Source organism: Suillus discolor, assembly GCF_016758755.1.
Source record: "Suillus discolor strain FC423 chromosome Unknown F5147scaffold_60, whole genome shotgun sequence".
NCBI classification, from domain to species: domain Eukaryota; kingdom Fungi; phylum Basidiomycota; class Agaricomycetes; order Boletales; family Suillaceae; genus Suillus; species Suillus discolor.
The window spans coordinates 253,667-276,315 of record NW_024541307.1 but is presented as its reverse complement, the minus strand read 5'-3'; the positions used below and the strand labels follow the sequence as shown (position 1 = coordinate 276,315).

The window sequence follows — 22,649 nt, the reverse complement described above, 5'->3', positions numbered from 1 at the left end:
GCTTTGCAGACACCACCCAAGTCAGAAATGGCGAAGTTCGATGCAAGCATGAAATGCCCAGTTCACACGAGCAAAATGGACAACAGACTCCAATCACCCATTCATGCCAATCATCGTTGACAAAAGCTGCTCGATGCAGGAAGAATTTTACCCTTCACGACTGTTGTGTTGACAGCATGCTCGTATTGCTCGCGTGTCCTGTTTGATTCTGCGTGCTCTTATCTTCAGCTGACACAGTATTCCCAACCGTTCTTGCTGGTCTGTACTAACCTTATTACCGCTGAGTGTATCCGGTCTTCCATCCTCTAGCCACTTTAAAAGGTACGGGAATATTTGGCATTCTGTCAGGTACAGCCGAGGTCAACGTGCAAACCTTGACATTGCACGTACTTGTTTGACAAGGAACACATATACAGATAGGAATGTGCAGTGGTAGAATATGCCACAGACTGGCGGAGAAATTGAGCGCTGTTACGATACGTCAGTGTTTGGTGTCATGCCGCGTCTGGGAGAGAGTAAAGCGGAGTCCAAGTCCAAAGGGTGTCCAGGGATATGGCTTGCTCGAGTGGGATGACCATTCAAAGTTGAATCACCTGTCGTCAGCTGGGAGTTTGTGGAAGCATTAGCACCATTTTCCTGGACAAGAACGAAAGTCATGCGCAAAACTGAGCCGAAAACGTGAATCTGATCGAGATTATGGCAGATAAATATACACGAGTACAATGGACGGAAGAAATATACACGAGTGAATGTGATATAAGAAATATACATCGGGAGGGCATGCTAATATCATGGTCGTAGTAAAACTGTCAAAGACAGAAATGAGCGCGCATATCGTAAAGAGGCTGAATGAAGCGATAGAACCGTCCCGTATCCTCAATGTCTGTCATGGTGAATACCCCATAATGACGCTGCCCAAAATTTTCGAAATGGAGGTAGAATCACGAAGGACAGAAATTCCACCAAGACCCGAGCAAAGACGGTGATGATCGTGAGAATACGGGTTAGGAGTGATTGTGACATGCACCCGGTGATCACAATAGCTGAAAACATAAAGGTATCAGTGCCATCATCGTTTCAAGCAAACAGTCAAAATCGCACCCTTTAAGAGCCAACCTAAAGAAGCATTAAAGAAAAGAGCTGGGAGAGCTAAATTGAAAAGGTGACAAAAGATCATCCAGCGTTTCTCTTCGAGTTCCTAAGTTTCATAGGTACATTCACTGGGAATATGTAGTTTTAACAGGGGGTTACTCACCTCCAATGTTTTTGCGCGTTTATATCGTGGTCCCAAGTAGGCAGAAACAAACAATTGCAGGAACAGCCCGAACAAAGCAAAGACAAGCGACTCAGACAAACATGCGTATGGAATGTCCGCAGCATAATTTAGGATAGATAACGGGGCGGCGGTTGAGATGAAGACAGCTGTCGTTGTGAGCAGCAGTCCTTGCTGGTGAGTCATTTAGAATTTGGTCAACCCGATGACCGTATAGTACCACTTACCACAGTGCTTATGCGGTTAAGGAACTCAAAATATTCGGCATGATAGTCTTTCCAGCCCTTTGAGGAGTCTCTACTGATTCTCTTCCAAAAACTTTCAAGGTTCGAGTCTGCCACAAAAATATAGCAAAGGATAATGAAACAGCGCCTCGCTATTGGCCTCGGTGGGGGCTGCCATTGGGGTGGCATATCCTCGCATGAGTGTTCGTCGGTTTCTTGTGATTTGGAACTTTGTATAAGAACTGAGCTCTCGCTATATGTGATTTCTTTGGGCATCTGTCGGAGAAGGAAGGTCAGCCAAAGGCCTGCAGTGGAAGTTGGTTATGTTACGTTCTGTGAGCTTGTGATAATTTGAAAGTGTTGAAGCTGCGTTATATATACATCTATCGGCATGCCCAACACAAGGCCAAGGGTACATTTGGCGTACCTTGGTGCACAAAAGCCCTTCGTTTAGTATCAAGATCTCGCCCATCGCTAAGGAGAAGGTATTCACATAATGAATCGTTGCAGAGATGAAGCATGTTCATTGTTCACGAAACCTGCTGAGGTAGCTACATGTTATTGATACGATGAAAGGCAACGGGTCTCTATGCAAAATAATTAGTAAGTCTCCGTCGAACATTGTACTGGAATATTTGGTATCAGTACTCACATTTAAATCCGCATGCATACATGTACAGCCTCATGCCTGCATGCATCTTGCAAGATGCGTACAGTTGGAACAAAGTTCAAGTTGAAACTTGAGAATTAATTACTGCGGGCGTTGCCGGACACTGGTACTTACTGTGACGGCAGGTAGAAGTTGTTTTTTAGATGCGGCGGCAGAAGTACATGGAACGTTCCGCGCAATGATAACTGGATACCAGCCTAGCTATAGTTTGATTGAGAGAAATTCTAAAGACACATTTACATACGGGCGAGACTAAATACTCAGTAGGTAGAATGCTCGTGATAATCTAAACAGAAAACACTGAAACCAGGGAACTTCCGAGACGTTCCAGACAGGTCATGCTTTAGACCTTTGCTGTTGAGCGCTAGCTTGCATCTTGATCAATCATACTACTATTCTGACCACCACGCTGCTTGGTCTTCTCACATCCGAACTCCTTGTCTCTGCCCACACCGAACAATATCGATGATCATTTGTGGTGGTTCGGTAGACACAGCAAGTTCCTTACTTTGACAACCAGTCACGGCTTCCGAGTCTGCCAACTCAGTGAAACGCTCATTCCTGAATCTCTATTTGCTTCTCACAAATTTCATATTGTAACTTTGTGTTGGCAAGCGGCCTTAGCCACTTCGTAAATCGCCTGTGGGGAGCGCTCGGCACCGGGCAGTGCAGTCCTGTGTATCAGTTCACTGCCATCGATGAATACGGTACGGCATCAACCCAGTGACCGTTCCTTAAAAACTGAGAGAGCAGGATGAACAGGTGCCATGTCCTCAACTTCACCATCATGATGACCCTCCTTCCCTGCGCTGTTCTCTTATGCGTTCCTTTTGTTTACGCTTCACTCCCCAGTCTCAACAACACCAGTCCCCATATACTCGATGCCAGCAACTGTCCGTTCTGCAACACCAGATCCTTGTGGGACATTATCTTGAGCTGTGGCTTAACCTTATTTGCCTGCACATGGACTGCCGTCCATCCGAACATCCCGGGTATGGACGAGGGCAAAATTGCCATTACTTCTCGTCGTCTATTCATCATGGTCATAGCGTTGATCGCCCCAGAACTCATGATTACATGGGCTACGCGGCAGTTTTTCAGCGCTCGTGATGCTGCAAAGGACTTTAGGGACAACGGGTTTATTATAATAGTACAACGTGACGCGACCCACGGCGCTGATCGAGTTATACCAGGGAGCGCATCTACGGTGGTCAGTCATAGTCACAGCGTTGATTTCCCCAGAACTCATGATCACATGGAATACGCGGCAGTTTTTAAATGGCCATGTCACCCTCCATGAAGCTGCAGAGGACGTCAATGACGCGTTTAGTGCACAAAGTGCCACGACCCACGGCGCTGATCGAGTTATATCAGGGAGGACATCTACGGTGGTTAGTCATGGTCACAGCATTGATTTCCCCAGAACTCATGATCACATGGGCCACGCGGCAGTTTCATGTCACCCTCCCTGAAGCTGGAGAGGACTTTAATGACGCGTTTAGTGCACAAAGTGCCACGACCCACGGCAAGGATCAAGATATATCAGAGAGCCCGGCTATGTTAGCCGGTGACGTTTCAGAAGCGGATAGAAGTTCAGGCGCTCCTGGCCGCTATGTAGAGTTTAAACGTCAGTCATATGCTTGGACTCTTCAGTTATGCAGGACTAAGATGTAACTAATCCTTTCATAGAATGGACAATAACCCATGGGTTCTTTGCATGGATGGGTGGATTTATACTCTACGTTGATGGCATGCCGCGAGCTACTCTTACTCCCGATGAACTCATGGAGTTTGTTCGTAGGGGATCCGTGGACATGCCAGTCATCACAGAGGCAGAGATAGAAGATCGAAGTAAGGGTGATGGACTATCCAAAGGCATCGCCGTTCTTCAGTTAGTGTGGTTCGTCACACAGCTTGTGGCTCGTTACATCCAGAATCTTCCGATAACCCTGCTTGAAATCGACACTCTGGCAGTAGCTGCCTTGACCTGCGTTCCTTATGCTTTGTGGTGGAAGAAGCCTAAGGATGTAGGACGTCCTTATATTGTTCATCTGAAAGCAACTGCAGCTCCACCAGGCCGATTAGACTATGAGAAGTACGTTGTCAATATCGTTGCCTGAAATTATTCTGATTCGTCCGCATTCTTGCAATAGAGACTCTAGCCATCAGCGGATTATGAGTCATATCTTTCATCCCTTTGTCTGTCTCATGGGCATTGCAGCAAGCCCTTCCCCCCATGCTGCCCGTTATCGTCGTGCGCCATATCTAGGTGGCTACAAAAGGTACAACTTTAACCACGACGGGGACCTACTGACTAGGTATCGTGTTGGTAAGATCATACTTCTCATTGGATGTTTCAGTGGGATGATGTTTGGAGGGATACACTGTCTCGGTTGGAATTACTTTTTCACAGCCACGCAGAGCACATTATGGCGCGCAACCTCCATTTTGGTAATATGTGCACCAGTAATTATTTCGCTTGATACCCTGTCACTCATGCACAGAGGGAGGTTTTTGATGATGATATTCGGATTCAATGCTGGACAGATTGCCGCTCTCATATATATTACTGCACGTATTACGCTAATTGTACTCATAATTCTGAGCTTACAATCACTACCTACTGGCGTATACGATACAGTAGCTTGGACTAGGTTTATTCCGCATTTGTAGTTTTGTTTCATTGATGTCACAGGGCATGCTAACTTACCTGATGAAGCACTGTTGTAATCGGAAGTGAGAGTATGAAGTTCGAACAGCCCGAACAGCCCAAGCTGACGCTTGACTTGAACACGGACGTTTCCATTGAAATGTGACTACCATAAAATCTAGTTATATACTCGTATGTAATCTAGGAGTGAAATGTAAATGTACATGCAAAAAGAATAGTACTGGAAAGTTTACGAACACATGTGAGCATCACACCAATCTACTTCCCTTTGGAAAAGTCTGTCAGTATGACCCTGCAGCCACAGCGGTTCGGAAGAAAGTCAGGGGCTCGCGGGCGGGGAAGATATGTGAAGAAGGCATGTGCAACCCGCCAAAATGACTGCAGTCTCAACAGCTCACCAGATTGTACGCTAACTAGTAGTCGTCAAACTCATCATATGCTCGAGTGGGCATATCTACTGCAATGTATGATGAGTTTGACGGCCTGACATTCAGGAACTGCGTCACGAGCTCAGGAGTGGGAAGCATCTACTAAAATTACCATTAGCGGATCTGCAGCAATGAAAGATATGAAGACAAATGAGAGCTTCTGAATCGGGAGGGAAATATTGATTACTCGATTAAGCAAAGGCATGTCAGTCGATGTTACACATAGGTGAACTATCCTGCGATCATGCCATTCGAAATGAGGCGTTCTGTTCACGTACTGGTCTGCAAAGCTTTGACTATGTAGACTGCCTGTGAGATGTCAAAGAGTGATTATGAGCGCTTGAGCATTGTATAGTTATCACCTACCATTTGCTTTCACTGGGGCATAACAATCCACCTTCATTCTTAGACTCTCCGTGTTTGAATCGCTCGCTCGGGTGGGCGACGCCGAGAAGTCATTGTGAAGGATGAACTTGAATATCTAACGCGCTGTGCAGAGGGATACAGAGGTTTGGCATACGAGTGCCAGGCCACAACTGTTGACTATGCTAGAGGCGTCTTCATATTGTGTCTCGGGCTATTGCAGTAACTGAATGTTCAAGTTGTAAGTAAGTTTTTGGGATAGGTGGGGGAAGACAGCAAAAAACTTATCAGAAATGTGCATAACACTCTTCCTGTCGATCAGAGTCGCGACACGAGGTTTTATTGACGGGAGGGCCATCTGTAATATTGTTTCTCGCAATGCGTCGAAGTAGCGCTCGAATCCGAAAAGGAACGGTCGAAATTGCCATCGGGCGTTGCCGGTACCTTCTGGTTGAAACTGTCATGTTCAACTTGTTATGATCGACTCTTTTGCATCCAACGTTGACCACCGCGCTGCTTGATATTTTCCCCAAACACCTTGTCTCTGCCAATATACAAACAATTATAATTATAATCATTTGCGGTGATTTGGTAGCCACAGCGAGCTCGAAAAGTTACGGGCTTCACTCAGCAAAATACTCATACCTCTCCCCGGTGTCAGAGCGCCAGGGATGCAGATCCTCTTCGCTCATCTGTTTACAACTATGTTGTGCCTGATGGAGGCAGTGAGTATGTCACGCAGTATTCCTATGGTCATAACTCATGGAAAATATTGTGATACATACTCGCTGAATGTCTACTCGATTGCCTCCCACAAATTTCATTCGTAACTTTGTACTGGCAACATTAATATTGTCAGTGTATCTCCACGAGCAGTGGACCAGACTGCGTATGACCGGTTGGTGTATAGGCTACCTTATCTTTGACTTTTGATTTGTAGGCGTCTTGAACACTGGATGAGCGTTAAATGCTGTAGATATCAGGCCCCATTTCAGGCCAAGAAAAGGCTGGCAATCCCCCTTCCCTTCTCAAGTACGCTTTGTCCGAATCAACGAACACAAGGCTTTCGATCCTAGAGTGAGTCCATGTTCTGGCTGATCACCCCGAACATCGCTGAACGTGTTTACGCTAGATTCAACTGCATTTGAAATCACAAGCATTTTTAACGCTTGTATCAATCACGGTAAATGGGTTCTGGATGGTGGGGAATTTCCGAGTACTCTACCATCCAGGGTATGATCTCGATTGGCAGAGATAGAAGATCGAAGTAAGGGTGATGGACTATCCAATGGTATTGTCATTCTTCAGCTGGGAGGGTTGGTTCTCTAGTTTCAATGAAGCATAACGATCCACTTGCCTTCTTCGACTCCCTTTCATGTGACCTTCGAATCGCTCGCTCAGGTAGGCGAGAAGTCATTGCGTTCAATGTTTAACGTGCTGAATGGAGACTAGAAATCGAAGTTCCTCAGAAGTTCCGCAGCACAGGCGTTCCCTTTGTCGACCTTGTGCTTCAGCAACTGCCATGAGAGTCATACCTGGAGAGACGCCACCTTCACTACACTTCGTCACGGCCCTCCCCACATTCTCTGACGCAAGATCATCTCCACAGCAATAAGTTCTACACTCGAGCTCGATGAGCAGCGTATCTGTACAATCAATAGTCAATCCACACTGAAGCATGGTGGCGTACTATTCACTTTGACATGATCATCAGCACACGTCAAGACTACATATACGTCGTCAGAAAATACAAAGCCTTTCAATCATGTTCTTAACGAATCACGTAAGTAAAATGAATAACAAGGTACCAGTCAGGATGGCTGCGTGCACCTCTCAGAAGGTGCGAGACCAGCGGGGGAGGTCCGCCGTGAAGTACCTGTGATTATAGACAAGGCTCGAGCGTATGGTGTTGCGCGACATTTGGGAGTAGTTAGAGGATTGATGACATCCCGTAGACGAAGGACATAGTTGTGTCGAGCACGTGCATCAGCGTTGGAGCTTTGATGAGATATGGATGCGTCTGCGTTGTCAATTTAGTGGTTGGTCGCTCCAAAGGAATACTAGCAGGATGTTGTGTGCATATACAGCGAGGGACCCTATACAGCGAGGACCCTAGCCATATATGCATACGACATGCGTTAGAGGGTTGAATATATGCGCCATATCCTAGAAAGCAGGATGCATGCGTGTTGTCCCTTGTATTTTGGACATTCGGAAAGGGTATATGCGCTTCATTACCCGCTAGAGGCACTTCAGCAGGACTTCTGGGAGCTGGCTAAATATTGAATGCCTATGCACGCCTTCGTGAGGTTTGAAGCTAATTTGAACGGCTCGTAAATGCTGGATACCTCCACTTTAGATATATACATCTTGAAATGTAGTAGAAAACGCACCACACAATATCTCGACGAAAGCGGCTATATATGCCTGAGGTATCTTCATATTTTGTTCTCGAAGTTGGGTGCTATAGGTGAAGGATGAGAACACTAGCAGATGGAAGGCATATCCGTTACACTCTGCCCGTTGTCGAACATGCTCGGGACGAGCGTTAACGCGAAGGTGTGTTGAACCGTTTCCCGTAGAATGAGATACGTCGAAAGCAATTGTAGGGATGAGCTAATGGCGAGGAGTTGTGAGTCCATGTACATACTGTAACATACAAGCAAAATACAAGGACAGCGTTGTTAGATCCACCGACAGCAGCGAGCACCAAATTGTCCAATATGACACATGCTAATTAGCCGACAATCGTGTCAGAAGCAAAGCCGCAGTTCGAAGATTTGCATGTTGGCCGCATAGAAATCCTGCAAAATAATCCGAGGACATCCGAGTCGGTGTGCAGTGTGCACTGTGTACATAGTGTAGTGAGCCGAGATGCTGTGTATACGTAAGCAGGGTAATTTTCAAACTATCATCCGACACCCTTGATCGCGTTAAAGTTCATTGTTCTGATCACCACACTCACATCAGTCGCACCTGAGTTTCTTGTATTTTGTCATACAACTAAATGGTGACTTTGTCGCGGTTTGGTAAATACAAGGAGCTCATGACAAGATCGCGGCTTGTTCGGGCCTTTTCCTTGAATCTAATGCTATCAATCTCAAAGCGCCAGAGATGCAAATTATCACTCTTTCTTGATCTCCGTGTGTTGTACCCTAATGGAAGCAGCGGTTATGTATGTGGAGCTCGGTTCTTGTGAAATGCATGGATCCTTGCTGTATTTCTTACTCGCCTCTTACGACACGGTAATTGTTTCTGGGGGGTGTCTCTTCTGGGCAACCGTTCTAGCCCCACAGCAATTGAATGAATCAGAATGTACCTGATTGCCTCGTGTTCAAGCTCTCTTATCTTTCAGTTATCGAACTTCGATTTGTAGGCGTCGTATGCACTGGATTCGCGTAAAATGCTGTGCGATTGTTGTATCAAGCTCCATCGAACTCTATCGATGGTGGTCCAAAGTCGCCTTTCTTTCCCAACGCTTCTCCAGGTCGACGAACACGAGGCTTCCAATCCTGGGATCACGCGAGTTGGTGCGTGTTCTAGCGGATCATCCCTGGATTGAATTACAGTGGCTGTTTGGTTCTTCAAGCGCCAGAGTCGCACATAAAAGGCCGCGTCGTGGCCGCGATCTCCGACCATTTTCAAAACCACTCTCACCCACAACCTATCTGCACCATGGCAAATCGTTCCAATAATGGCGTTTCCCCGGTAAACCACCATTCGGAATACTATCTGAGAGATGGTAATATCACTTTTCTAGTACGCCACACCTGTTCTATGTCTCTGTCGTGCTGATCATCACATGGGAGCAGGTTGCAGACACACTATTCCGTGTACATAGACACTTCTTCGAAGTCGAATCGCAATTTTTCGTGAAGGAATTTGAAAGGGCTCCCAAGGAGGGAACTTCCGATTCCAGCGCGTTTCGACTCGAGAAAGTAACCGTCGACGACTTCGCAAAATTCTTATGGGTCTGGTATAGTCCGTAAGCATCCATTTAAACCATCATCATCCCGCACGCATCGTCACTAATAACTGCACACAGCTCGTACAGGCGCGAACACAAACCGAAAGATCACTGGCTCACCATCCTGGAGCTCTCGACAGTATGGCAATTCCCAGAGATGAAGAAGCTAGCTGTCGACGAGCTCCAGAAATTGGACATTGAACCTATTGAGAAGATCACCACCTACGACAGATATCAAATCGACAAATCCCTTCTCTTACCCGCATATAAGCTCCTGTGCAAGCGGGCGGGCCGAATGTCCATCGTGGAGGGTGAACAGCTCAAACTGCACACTGTCCTCGGGATACAAGAGGCTCGCGAGCGTGCGATCAGGAGCGCAGCGGAGGGCGGGTGTCGTAGTCCGACCTCCGCTGATGCGGACGATGAGGAGTTGGAAAGGATATTGATCGATGTATTCGGTCTTAAGGGTCACAACGCTAACCGACAGGGCACGCAGCCGTCAGGAAAACCAGACGAAGTGCCAATCATAAACACTCCGGGGCCGCGTGCGAATGGAGGCCCCAATGGTGCAAAGACGTCTACATCAGGTTCGGTAAGTAAAATTATTCGGCTTGGTCGAGTGTGCTGTGTGGCTGATTGAAGATAATCTTAGAATGAGAATAAACCGAAAGACAACAAAACTGGAGGATCGGTATGTAATCCGACTCGCTAAACGTAATCCACTGATGCTGGAGAAATGTAGGGGAAGAAATTCGGCGCATGACGAAGCTTAAGATTACTCGGCTGTCCGCTCGACAAAATTCACGGAGCAGACAGTGGAGCGTGTACTTGTTTATCTCATCATTCCAGCATTCATCGAGTCAGTTACCGCAGCACTAGCCATCTACTTTGTATGATACCATAGTCTCCATATTCTTGTTCAGTTATACACTCTGCAATATGCTATCGAAGCGCCAGACTGAAGAGAAGTGTTGCTGTCGGCGTGAGTTGAATAACTCCCTGATGTAGAACTGCATAGGACGTGAAGAGCTTAACAAGGCGGTCAAATAGAAATCGCAAGTACAGATTAGGGAGATATTCACAGGACATCCGTATCACTTATACAGTATCAATAAATTCAGAGACACATCGATCCAGCACGAACATTCAATAAGGGTGAAAGCAGGTTAAAAGGCAATCAATGATTCAAGTGCGTCTATACATAGTCCCAAGAAGGCACACCACTGGATGTGAAAACACAAACCTACGAAGACTCAACGGGATAACCGACTATGAAGGCTACAACCCAACTCGAGTTGTTCGTTTCGATTGTCTTAGATTCCTATCTAGTATCTACCTCGGTTTGTACTCAGACGTCTATTGCTACCCATCTACCTCTTTATTGTCAATTTTCACTAGGAATAGTCACCAGTGTCGTCAACACTGGTCCTTGTCTCCGAGGAAGTGCGTAGTCATCAGGGTATACCATGGAATAACTTGACATAGTCGTGATCATCCAAAACTTCAGAGGGAGCTGTGAATATTGGGCCACAGCACACACAGATATGTTTAACAAATCGAATACCAAGAATGAGAATTGAGTATCAATTTCCAAAAGGTACCTTATTATATCTACGCAGCAGTTGCAGGGTTACTGGACGATTGGCAGAGCCGAATTGCAGGTACTATATTGAGTGAGTGAGAGAAAAATGACAACGAGTACATATCGGGAGTATCGATGAAAATGAACGTCAGCTTCTCCATTTCGTCGTTGTGCACGGTCACTGCAGGTTCAAATGATGAAGCGATGAGCGAGCCAGACATTGAGTTATGATACAATGTGGCATGGGAGCCCGCTCATGCCCGAAATTTCTGCAATCTGACAGCAATAAAAATCAAAACAATAAGAATCATTCCCATTAGTATATGAATGATATGATATAAAAGCTGGCCGTTTTCCTATAACATTTCCTCATCTGCAGAGATATCCCCCTCAGAAGATTCTATATCACCTCACACAGAAAATGCGCTTCTCCCTCGTCGCCGTCGTCGTCGCTTTGACAGCACCTATGTTTGTCAGTGCATGTAAAGGCGCTGTAGAATCTTGCGAATCACAAAGTAATTGCTGCAGTAACTGGAAGTGTGTCTATGATCCCGTGAGTATGAGCAGGTCGCTGTGCGACCAGGATTCAACGACATGACTCACCTGCGCGCCTTAGGGTGAGGGATTCATCTGCCTGTAGTAGTCGGTTGAAAGTCCAGCTGGCAGCACGAGTGGCACGTCACGACAGTGAGTCATGTTTCTGCTTTCACCTTGTTATCACGTTTCATGATGCAAAACCTAGTTCGGAGCCAATGAATACAGCTGCTTTAGACATATTTTCGTATTGCTCGAGCGATGTGAATGTTTGAAATTAATTTGAAAACGATCGACCGTGTTTAGTTTTGCTCGTGGTCCACTAAGCTCGAGTCTGAGAAAGGCTATCGGAAGAAGCGACCATTGCTGTTGGCGTTACGATGAATGTGAAAAAAGGTGCGACAGAGTTAAAGGGGATAATATCATTGCGTGCGCGGTAATTGACATCAAAGGGTAAGCATGGGTGCTCGAGAGTGGTTCTCTTCATCGAGCAAGTGTTGGATTGGGTACAAGGGATGGTTCATGAGGAAGATAAACTTGGAAGAGCGTTGGTTGGTAGTCACTAGTAATTTCGTCAACGTCACGGAGTTCAAGGAAGTATGGGGTCATGTGATGAAAAGGACGGTCCGACCGTTTCCGGACCTTCGCATCCAACCTATATATCAGGGAGCAAGCAAGAGAAAAACAACAACAAGTACATATTGGAACTTCGTATCGATGAAAATGAGTGTCAACTTCTCAATTTCGTCGCTGTGCAGGGTCACTGCAGGTTCAAATGATGAACCGATGAATGAGTGAGATATACCATCAGGTTATGATACAATGTGGCATGGTCGTAATCAATAGAGCCCGCTCCTACAGGTTCTGCCGAAATTTCTGCAATCTGACAGCAATAACAATTCTACCAAAGCAATCAGAATCGCGCACATTAGTATATGGATGGTATAAAAGCTGGTCGTTGTCCTATAATATTCCCTCATCCTCAGAGATATCCTGCAAGAACCGTATAACCTCGCACAGAAAATGCGTCTCTCCCTCATTGTTGTTGCTTTGACAGCACCTATGTTCGTCAGTGCATGCAGCTTTGAACCTTGCAAATCAGACACTGGTTGCTGCGGTGGCTTGACGTGCCGCTATGTTGCTGTGAGTATGAGCAGGTTGCTGTGTGACCAGGATTCAATGACATGACTCACCTGCGCGCCTTAGGGTAACGGTTTCATCTGCATATAGTAGCCAGTTGAAAATTCAGCTGGCAGCCCGAGTGGCACGTCGCAACAGTGAGTCATGTTTCTGCTTTCACCTTGCTATCGTGGTTGATGGTGCAATACCTGGTTCGCAGTCAATCGATATAGTTGCTTTGGGCAAATTTTCGTACCGCTCGAGAAATGTAGATATTTGAATTTATCTGAAAGTGATCGACCGTGTCTAGTTTTGCTCGTGGTCCACTAAGCTCAAGTCTGAGAAGCTATCGAAAGAAACGACCATTGTTGTTAGCGTTACGACGAGGAAAAAAGGCGGCGACTTAAAGTTACTGCCTGCGCGGTAATTGCCCCCAAAGGGTAAGCGTGGGAGCTCGAGAGTGGTTCTCTTCGTCGAGCGAGTGTTGGATGGGGTATACAGGACAGTTAACGAGGAAGAGGAGCTTGGATGAGCGTCGGCCGATAGTCACTAATTCCGTTAACGTAGTTCCTTGTCTTTAAGGAAGTATAGGCATCGGGGTATGCTATGGAATGACTTGATATCGTCGAAAGATTATCTCTGCGCAGCAGTTGCAGGTTCAGCTGGCCTACTGATAGCACAGGCAAATTGCAGGTACTGCATACAAGGGAGCAATGAGTCAGTGAGGGGAAATTGATGTGAGATATCGACCGAGTACAAACCGGAAGTATCGAAGAGAATGAAAATCAGCTTCTCGATTTTGTCACTGTGCTCACAGGGTCACTGCGGGTTCAAATAATGAAGCTATGAGCGAGAGATTGGGATGAGAAGACCGGTGATTCGAGCGAGCATTCCGCGGTTGCGATTCGCGGAGATGCTTGCAGACAGTTTAAGATTCAATCAATTGAATATGTTTTTGCAGTTTCTGCAGAAATTTCTGCCATGTCGCAGCAAGAACAATTCTGCCAAATCGATCAGAATCGTGCTCATAAGCATATGCGGGATATAAAAGCTGGTTAGTGTTCTCTCATCTTCAGAGATATCAGACAGGATTAATGTGCAAACAAGCAATGACAAGTACTAGCAAATTTGCTGCCGGTGGTACTGTACCGTTTTCAATATCAGCGTTCCGTCGCTCAGCGACTTCAATCATATTTTCACGCCTGCTCAGAGCTCCTTGAGTGTACCAGAGTCCCATGTAAAAGTTACTGGCGATGTGGTAGCCACAAGGAGCTCTTCATTTGAATGATAAGCGCTAACTACAGCTTCAGGAGTTAAACCTCTCATGCAATGCCCTTGATGGTCTCAGCTTTAGAACACCAGGGATGCCGATTCTCTTTGCTGGTTTGTATCTCCATACGCTATGCCTGCACTGCCTGCGGGCGGCAGCGAGTACTGTTCTAGAAGATTGAACAGGACACATACGTACCCGCTGCCGCATCGCTGACTCGCCTCTTACGATCTTCATATTGGAAAAACGATCAGCATGTTCCTTCAGGGCAATAGTTCTAGCTCTCCGCAGCAATTGAATCAGATGAGAACTCACATGAACGCCTCGTGTTCAAGTTGTCTTATCTTTCATTTATCAGTCTTCGATTTGTGGGCGTCATGTGCACTGGATTCACTTGAAATGCTGTGCTATCGTAGTATCAGGCTTCATTGAGCCCATCGATGGTCCTGGCCACGGAACGGGTCACAATTCGCCTTTCCTTCCCAAGTCACTTGCTCGAAACAACGAACACGAGGCTTCTAAATCCTAGGAATACGGCAGTTCCAGCGGATCGTCCCGGTACATCTTCAAGCGAGTCACAGTGTTGTTTTGACTCTTCAAGCGCTCAAGTCGCACATAAAATGGCCGCATCATTCCCGCGAATTTCGATCAGTTTTGAAACTATCCTTGCACACAACTATCATCTCCCTCATATCAACCATGGCACACCGTTCTCAGAACGGCATGTTCCGAGTGAACTTTCATCCTGAATACTATCTTAGAGATGGTAATATCAACTTCCTCGTACGCCACAACTTTTGTGCGTCTCACTCGTGCTGATCGCCATGTGGGAGCAGGTTGAAGGGACTCTATTTCGTGTCCACCGACACTTCTTTGAGCGCGAGTCGCAATTTTTCATTCAGGAATTTGCAAGGGCTCCTCAGGGGGGAACTTCCGATACCAGCGCGTTTCGACTCGATGGAGTGACCGCCGCCGACTTTACGAAATTTTTATGGGTCTGGTATAGTCCGTAAGCATCGATTTGAATTATCATATCTCGCAGGCATCGTCATTGATCCATGTCACAGCTCGTATAGACGCGGAAGCCTGAGTGAACCAAAAGAGCATTGGCTCACCATACTGGAGCTCTCGACAAGGTGGCAATTCCTAGATTTGAAGAAGCTTGCCATCGATGAGCTCGAGAAGCTCGATATAGAACCCATTGAGAAAATCACCACGTACAACAGACACAATATCGACAAATTGCTTCTGTTGCCTGCATACAAGCTCCTGTGCAAGCGGACGACCCGAATAACCGATGAGGAGGGTGAGCAACTTAAGATACCCACCCTCCTCAGGATATTCGAGGCTCGTGAGCGTGCGAGGAGCGCAGCGGCGGGCAGGCGCGCTGGCCTGACCTCCGCTGATGCAGACGACGAGGAGTTGGAAAATGTTTTGATTGATGTGTTCGAACTCAACAGTCGTACCACTAATCAACAGGGCGCGCAGTCGCAGGCAAGATCAGACGCAACTTCGACGCCGAATGTGAATGGAGCCGCCAATGGCCATAGGCCGTCTGGATCAGGTTCCGTAAGTGAAAAAAAAATTGCTCGAGACTGTATGTCATAGGGCTGATTGACAAATAGTCTACCCACTGACCCAGAATGGTAATAAGCAGCAGAAAGATGCGGACAAAGTAAAGTATGTTATGCGACTGACTAAATAGACTTCACTGACGCTCAAGGCATATAGGCAAGGCAACTATGAGTGAGGAGCCGATGGGAGGTGAAGATTCCTCCACTGGGCTCTCGGTTTCTGTTGCAGAGGAAAGTGGAGCGCATTCTGATCAATTTGTACCTTCCAACGTTCATCCAATCCGTCATGACAGCAGTATTCTCATATGTTGTTATCTCTGTATAATACCAGGTGTCTTGATTTTGCACAGCCTATGTAGTTTGCAATGATACGCTGTTGAATAAACTTTCACGCTTGAAGCTCCAACAGCCAGTGAGAATTTAAAGTCCAGTCGAGCACCGTTTCACCTGGACGTGAGTCGATCTAGACTGTACCCTCGCTGCTTACTCCAAGCGTCTTCCAGCTGCAACATTTCCCGTACCTTGATTTCTCTGCACCCGCCACACTGTTTCCTGGCTAGTAGTCAAACCCGCGTCCAATCGAATGGGCACTAATTTTACCTCAAGGAACCACTGACAAGCATCTCCGTTGAATTCTGACTCACCACCGCATCTCCTTCCGCAGGGTCTGGGGCGATGACAGAGATGTGAAAAATCGCTGCAGATGTAAAAATAAATGAAGGCTCTGCGAGGGATATTGTTATTGATAAGAAGTGCTCGCCAGTGTGCTATATATATAGCAGAACGCGTAGCGTACAAGGTGAGTCAAATTCATGATCTATATCCAATTGAGTCGATATCGTCTCGGCTGACTCGCTTGTCTGTGATGAGATCCTTGCTATCGAGGCCCTGCTCGGCCGTAGAGATAACATAATGGTGCGATCACAACCCGTCTGATGTCACGATCCTGTAAAAATAGTATAAGGGTTGACGACAAGCGATGCGAATAAGGAGCCATGTAAAGCCTCATGCTGGACAGGGCCGGTGGACCTCTTGGCCAGGCCCTGAATCAAAGCATGTTGATCCGGGTATGCTCCGGCTCATATCAATGCGTCATCGGATGTAGTACTGAGGCCTGAGGTCGGATGGAATTCAAACATTAAACTTGTTTCAATAACAGAAACCAGCCATATCGCACCTCGCACCATGAAGCGAGAAGCCTGTTTATCGAAACTACAATTCGATCTTAAGTTTCATCGGTGAGATCTGGAGCACAGAGAGAGATGAAGACGAAAACCAGGAAGAAGTAAAATGAGGTCCGGAAAGAACGTCTTAGTGCATACCAATATTGTATCATATGTGACATATATGGCGGAACTCTATCCGAGTAGCATGCATCAGCACTGTCGGATTCAGATCATGTCAACGGCAAGTCCAGGAGATGATGATTACTGCGATGAAGATGAATTGCTTTGTGCCAATACTAACGTGAGTATGAGCAGGTCGTTATGCAAGCAGTATTCAATGAAATGACTCACCTGCGCGCTTTAGCATGTAGTGCTGGCGTGGTCGGGTTCAGTCCAATTCTTAGGGTGCTGCACGAAAGCTGAGAATTGAACCATAGCCCGATTCAAAAAAATAGTCGAACCCAAAACCACATCCTTGCGAACGGTTCAGAACGGTCATGTTGCTCGTGGTCCACTAGGCTCGAGTCTGAGAGCTGTCAGAACGAGCGACCATTACTGTTGGCGTTACGATAAATGTGAAAAAGGTGGCGACAAAGTTAAAGGGGATAATATCACTGCCTGCGCGGTAATTGACATCAAATGGTAAGCGTGGGAGCTCGAGAATGGTTCTCTTCATCGAGCAAGTGTTGGATTGGGTACAAGGGACGGTTCATGAGGAAGATCAGCTTGGAAGAGCGTTGGTTGGTAGTCACTAGTAATTTCGTCAACGTCACGGGGTTCAAGGAAGTATAGGGTCATGTGATGAAAAGGACGGTCCGGTTGTTTCCGGTCCTTCGCATCCAACGCTGTGGTCCGGTTCGGTCCAGTTCAGAGGATGTGTGCACAATTCTTGCTTTCTGAGTGCTCTGAATGTCTGTACATACATAAACAGTGAAAAAATTTGCAGTTCAACAATATTGGGTATTTACTGGGTGGTCTGTGAGCGGCATCTATACAGATATCCACAAAATAAGGAGCTGCTGGGATGAACTAGCTAGTAGAGACCAACTTATGCACTATACTAATCTCTATACAAAGCATTGTAGTTTGCTGATGTTCGTTATCTCTGCACAGCAGTTGCAGGGTCACTGACCTACAATTGAGACAGACAAATTGCAAGTACTATATATCAGGGAGCAAGTGAGAGAAAAATAATAACGAGTACATATTGGAACTTCGTATCGACGAAAGTGAGTGTCAACTTCTCAATTTCGTCGCTGTGCAGGGTCACTGCAGGTTCAAATGATGAAGCGATGAGTGAGATATGCCATCGGGTTATGATACAATGTGGCATGGTCGGAATCAATAGAGCCCCGCTCCTACAGGTTCTGCCGAAATTTCTGCAATCTGACAGCAATAACAATTCTACCAAAGCAATCAGAATCGCGCACATTAGTATATGGATGGTATAAAAGCTGGCCGTTGTCCTATGATATTCATCCTCAGAGATATCCTGCAAGAACCGTATAACCTCGCACAGAAAATGCGTCTCTCCCTCATTGTTGTTGCTTTGACAGCACCTATGTTCGTCAGTGCATGCAGCTTTGAACCTTGCGGATCATCCCATGATTGCTGCGGTGGCTTGACGTGCCACTATGTTTCTGTGAGTATGAGCAGGTTGCTGTGTGACCAGGATTCGACGACGTGACTCACCTGCGCGCCTTAGAATAAAGGTTTCATCTGCATATAGTAGCCAGCAGCCCGAGTGGCACGTCGCAACAGTGAGTCATGTTTCTGCTTTCACCCTGTTATCGTGGTTGATGGTGCAATACCTGGTTCGCAGCCAATCGATACAGTTGCTTTGGACAAATTTTCGTACCGCTCAAGAAATGTAGATATGTGAATTTATCTGAAAATGTTCGACCGTGCCTATTTTTGCTCGTGGTCCTCAAGTCTGAGAAGGAATGACCATTGTTGTTAGCGTTATGACGAGGGGAAAAGGTGGCGACAAAGTTGAAGTTACTGCCTGCGCGGTAATTGCCCCCAAAGGGTGAGCATGGGAGCTCGAGAGTGGTTCTCTTCATCGAGCGAGTGTTGGATGGGATACAAAGGATGGTTGACGAGGAAGAGGAGCTTGGAAGAGCGTTGGTCGATAGTCACCAATTCCGTCAACACAGTTCCTTGTCTTTAAGGAAGTATAGGGTCATCGGAGTATGCCATGGAATGATTTGATATCATCGTGATTATCTAAAACTTAGGGGGAGCGGTGATGACTGTGACCATGACTACTGTATCAGGGATCTTTGACCAAGAATGAACAGTATCAATTTCCGAAAGACACTCTGCGTAGTTGCAGGGTCAGCTGGCCTACTGAGAGCACAGGCAAATTGCAGGTACTGCATACAAGGGAGCAATGAGTCAGTGAGGGGAAATTGATGTGAGACATCGACCGAGTACAAACCAGAAGTATCGTAGAGAATGAAAATCAGCTTCTCGACTTTGTCACTGTGTTCGCAGGCTCACTGCGGGTTCAAATAATGAAGCTATGAGCGAGAGATTGGAATGAGAAGACCGGTGATTCGAGCGAGCATTCCGCGGTTGCGATTCGCGGAGATGCTTTAAGATTCAAGGGTCGTAATCAATTGAATATGTTTTTGCAGTTTCTGCCATGTGGCAGCGAGAACAATTCTGCCAAATCGATCAGAATCGTGCTCATAAGCATATGCAGGATGTAAAAGCTGGTGTTCATCCTACAGTGTTCTCCCATCTTCAAAAAAAATCCAGCGAAGCGAAACACATGATAAAGTCAGCATTGAAGGGTTGGACAACGAGGCGAGTTATCGACGATACCAGAATTGTCATTAAAAACGCTAAACGATCATCCATTTAGGCCGAAATAATTTTGAATGTTGTGTTCCCTGCAAATATGATCGAATTGTGGGAAAGCTTCGAGAGTTTGCTGGCTTTGTTTCATCGAAAGAACGCTAGTAAAGTTCATTGGTATATTGTCGATAGCTTCTAGTACAGACAATCTGCAACAAGAAGGGGCAAGTATGAACGAAAAAACAAGCAGGTGCAAATGAGTACGCATAATGGCGGTTGATACAATGAGCAGGGACAAATGAGTACCGATGATGCAAACAAGCAGTGACAAGTACTGGCAAATTTGATCGTAGTTTTCAAGTTGTGGTCACAGTGCTGTGTAAGCAAGTCTTTCGGGCGTTGCCGGTGGTACTGTACCGTTTTCAATATCAAATTTCTCTCGCGTTCCGTCGCTCAGCGACTTCAATCATATTTTCACGCCTGTTTAGAGCTCCTTGAGTGTACCAAAGTCCGGTGTAAAAACTACTGGCGATTTGGTAGACACAAGGAGCTCTTCATTTGAATGATAAGCCCTAACTACGGCTTCAGAAATTAAACCTCTCATGTAATGCTCTTGATGGTCTCAGCTTTAGAACGCCAGGGATGCAGATTCTCTTTGCTGGTTGGTCTCTCTATACGCTATGCCCGCACTGCCTACGGGCAGTAACGAGTATTGTTCCAGAAGGTTGGACAGGACACATACGTACTCGCTGCCGCATCTCTGACTAGCCTCTTACAACATTCATATTGGAAAAACTAACTATCAGTGTGTCTCTTCGAGGCAATAGTTCTAGCTCTCCGCAGCAATTGAATTGGATTAGAACGCACATGACCGCCTCATGTTCAGGCTGTCTTATCTTTGATTTATCAGACTTCGATTTGCGGGTGTCATATGCACTGGATTCACTCGAAATGCTGTACTATTGTAGTATCAGGCTTCATTTAGCCCATCGATGGTCCTGGCCTTGGAACCGGTCACAATTCGCCTTTCCTTCCCGAGTGCACTTGCCCGAAACAACCAACATGAGGCTTCTAAATCCTAGGAATACGGCAGCTCCAGCGGATCGTCCCGGTACATCTTCAAGCGAGTCACAGTGTTGTTTTGACCCTTCAAGCGCTCGAGTCGCACATAAAATGGCCGTATCATTCCCGCGAATTTCGATCAGTTTTGAAACCATCCTCGCACACAACTATCATCTGCACTCGTATCAATTATGGCACGCGGTTCTCAGAACGGCGTGCCCCGAATGAACTGTCACCCTCAATACTATCTTAAAGATGGTAATATCACCTTCCACGTACGCCACAACTTTTGTTTGCCTCATTCGCGCTGATCGCCATGTGCGAGCAGGTTGAAGGGACTCTATTTCGTGTCCACCGACACTTCTTCGAACGCGAGTCGCAATTCTTCTTGCAGGAATTTGCAAAGGCTCCTCAGGGGGGAACTACTGATACTAACGCGCTTCGACTCGATGAAGTCACCGCCGCCGATTTTACGAAATTTTTATGGGTCTGGTATAGTCCGTAAGCATCGATTTGAATTATCATATCTCGCAGGCATCGTCATTGATCCCTGTCAGCTCGTACAGACGCGGAAGCCTGAGTGAACCAAAAGAGCATTGGCTCACCATACTGGAGCTCTCGACAAGGTGGCAATTCCTAGATATGCAGAAGCTCGCCATCGATGAGCTCGAGAAGCTCGACATAGAACCCATTGAGAAAATCACTACGTACGACAAACACAAGATCGATAAATTGCTTCTCTTGCCTGCATACAAGCTTCTGTGCAAGCGGACGAGCCGAATAACCTATGAGGAGGGTGAGCAACTTAAGATACCCACCCTCCTCAGGATATTCGAGGCTCGTGAGCGTGCGAGGAGCGCAGCGGAGGGCAGGCGCGCTGGCCTGACCTCCGCTGATGCAGACGACGAGTTGGAGAGGATTTTAATCGAGGTGTTCGAACTCAACAGTCATGCTACTAATCAACAGGGCGCGCAGTCGCAGACAAAATCAGACCCAACTTCGAAGCCGAATGTGAATGGAGCCGCCAATGGCCATAGGCCCTCCGGATCAGGTTCCGTGAGTGAAAAAATTTGCTCGAGACCGTATGCCGTGGGGCTGATTGTCAAATAGTCTACCCAGAATGATAATAAGCAGAAAGATACGGACAAAGGCAAAGGCACATTATGTTATGCGGCTTACCAAACGTACTTCACTGACGCTCAAGGCATATAGGAAAAGCAAAAATGAGTGAGGAGCCGACGGGAGGTGGAGGTTCCTCTACTGGGCTCTCGGCTTCTGTTGTAGAAAGGGAGACGGGAAGTGGAGGTTCCTCCACTAGGCTCTCGGCTTCTGTTGTAGAGAGGGAGACGGGAGGTGGAAGTTCCTCCACTGGGCTCTCGGTTTCTGTTGTAGAAAGGGAGACGGGAGGTGGAAGTTCCTCCACTGGGCTCTCGGCTTCTGTTATAGAGAGGGAGATGGGAGGTGGAGGTTCCTTCACTGGGCTCTCGGTTTCTGTTGTAGAGAGGGAAGTGGAGCGCGCTCTGTTCAATTTGAACCTTCCGATGTTCATCCAATCTGTCATAACAGCAATATTCGCGTATATTGTTATCTTTGTATGATATCAGGTCTCTTGATGCTGCACAGCCTATGTAGTTTACAATTATACCCTGTCGAATAAGAGAGCTTGAAGCTCCAACAGCCAGAGAGAATTTGAGGTCCAGTCGAGCTCCGTTTCACCTGGACGTTGTAACGGGACGGATTTAAGGGGAACCAAGGCCAGACCTCTATAGCGGGAGGCTACGGCTCTATCTATCGAGGACAGACTACGACACGCGAGGACTACCGACTGCGAACCAGAACTCCTGCCACCGCGCCAGGACACCTGCTACTGCGCCCGGATCCGACCTGCCTAGGTCTGATGGGACGCCCCGCTCCAACTTGAGTCGATCTAAACCGTACCCTCGC

General features: G+C 46.7%; 7 protein-coding genes across 7 annotated transcripts; 4 read left to right on the top strand and 3 right to left on the bottom strand.

Moving 5' to 3' along the window:
* Positions 1–669: 669 nt before the first annotated feature.
* F5147DRAFT_357605 (uncharacterized protein) lies at positions 670–1,969 on the bottom strand (the record flags this gene model as incomplete). The annotated part of the gene is made up of 6 exons (XM_041429370.1): positions 670–1,043; positions 1,102–1,198; positions 1,256–1,447; positions 1,501–1,773; positions 1,828–1,863; positions 1,925–1,969. 6 exons carry the CDS (start codon positions 1,967–1,969, stop codon positions 877–879), a joined length of 810 nt encoding a protein of 269 aa, XP_041289009.1. The 3' UTR covers positions 670–876.
* A 988-nt stretch (positions 1,970–2,957) lies between these two features.
* On the top strand, positions 2,958–4,876 carry F5147DRAFT_640865 (uncharacterized protein; the record flags this gene model as incomplete). The annotated part of the gene is made up of 3 exons (XM_041433044.1): positions 2,958–3,273; positions 3,857–4,262; positions 4,321–4,876. 3 exons carry the CDS (start codon positions 2,958–2,960, stop codon positions 4,838–4,840), a joined length of 1,242 nt encoding a protein of 413 aa, XP_041289008.1. The 3' UTR covers positions 4,841–4,876.
* A 3,991-nt stretch (positions 4,877–8,867) lies between these two features.
* F5147DRAFT_713727 (uncharacterized protein) lies at positions 8,868–10,559 on the top strand. Its single transcript, XM_041438421.1, has 4 exons — positions 8,868–9,388; positions 9,442–9,614; positions 9,675–10,188; positions 10,249–10,559. The coding sequence occupies exons 1-4, from the start codon at positions 9,305–9,307 to the stop codon at positions 10,306–10,308; spliced, it is 831 nt and encodes a 276-aa protein (XP_041289007.1). The 5' UTR covers positions 8,868–9,304; the 3' UTR covers positions 10,309–10,559.
* A 4,241-nt stretch (positions 10,560–14,800) lies between these two features.
* On the top strand, positions 14,801–16,267 carry F5147DRAFT_839599 (uncharacterized protein; the record flags this gene model as incomplete). The annotated part of the gene is made up of 5 exons (XM_041444239.1): positions 14,801–14,884; positions 14,938–15,110; positions 15,169–15,670; positions 15,744–15,781; positions 15,833–16,267. 5 exons carry the CDS (start codon positions 14,801–14,803, stop codon positions 15,849–15,851), a joined length of 816 nt encoding a protein of 271 aa, XP_041289006.1. The 3' UTR covers positions 15,852–16,267.
* Positions 16,268–18,916: 2,649 nt separating this feature from the next.
* F5147DRAFT_713706 (uncharacterized protein) lies at positions 18,917–19,978 on the bottom strand. The gene is made up of 4 exons (XM_041438420.1): positions 19,671–19,978; positions 19,575–19,587; positions 19,282–19,508; positions 18,917–19,216 (listed from the first exon to the last, which is right to left on the bottom strand). Exon 1 carries the CDS (start codon positions 19,909–19,911, stop codon positions 19,699–19,701), a length of 213 nt encoding a protein of 70 aa, XP_041289005.1. The 5' UTR covers positions 19,912–19,978; the 3' UTR covers positions 18,917–19,216; positions 19,282–19,508; positions 19,575–19,587; positions 19,671–19,698.
* Positions 19,979–20,896: 918 nt separating this feature from the next.
* F5147DRAFT_582973 (uncharacterized protein) lies at positions 20,897–21,815 on the top strand (the record flags this gene model as incomplete). The annotated part of the gene is made up of 3 exons (XM_041431693.1): positions 20,897–20,980; positions 21,034–21,206; positions 21,272–21,815. The coding sequence occupies 3 exons, from the start codon at positions 20,897–20,899 to the stop codon at positions 21,813–21,815; spliced, it is 801 nt and encodes a 266-aa protein (XP_041289004.1).
* A 45-nt stretch (positions 21,816–21,860) lies between these two features.
* On the bottom strand, positions 21,861–22,381 carry F5147DRAFT_357442 (uncharacterized protein; the record flags this gene model as incomplete). Its single annotated transcript, XM_041429368.1, has 1 exon — positions 21,861–22,381. A coding segment is annotated over one exon (477 nt), but the record flags the coding sequence as incomplete, so codon positions are not given.
* Positions 22,382–22,649: the final 268 nt, after the last annotated feature.

Bases quoted from the DNA above. Each gene is read 5' to 3' on its own strand.
- F5147DRAFT_713727 (XM_041438421.1), top strand. From the start codon at position 9,305: ATGGCAAATCGTTCCAATAATGGCGTTTCCCCGGTAAACCACCATTCG. The intron at 9,389-9,441 runs GTACGCCACACC...ACATGGGAGCAG, and splicing joins ATGGTAATATCACTTTTCTA to GTTGCAGACACACTATTCCG. The intron at 9,615-9,674 runs GTAAGCATCCAT...AACTGCACACAG, and splicing joins TTATGGGTCTGGTATAGTCC to CTCGTACAGGCGCGAACACA.
- F5147DRAFT_713706 (XM_041438420.1), bottom strand. From the start codon at position 19,911: ATGCGTACTCATTTGCACCTGCTTGTTTTTTCGTTCATACTTGCCCCT.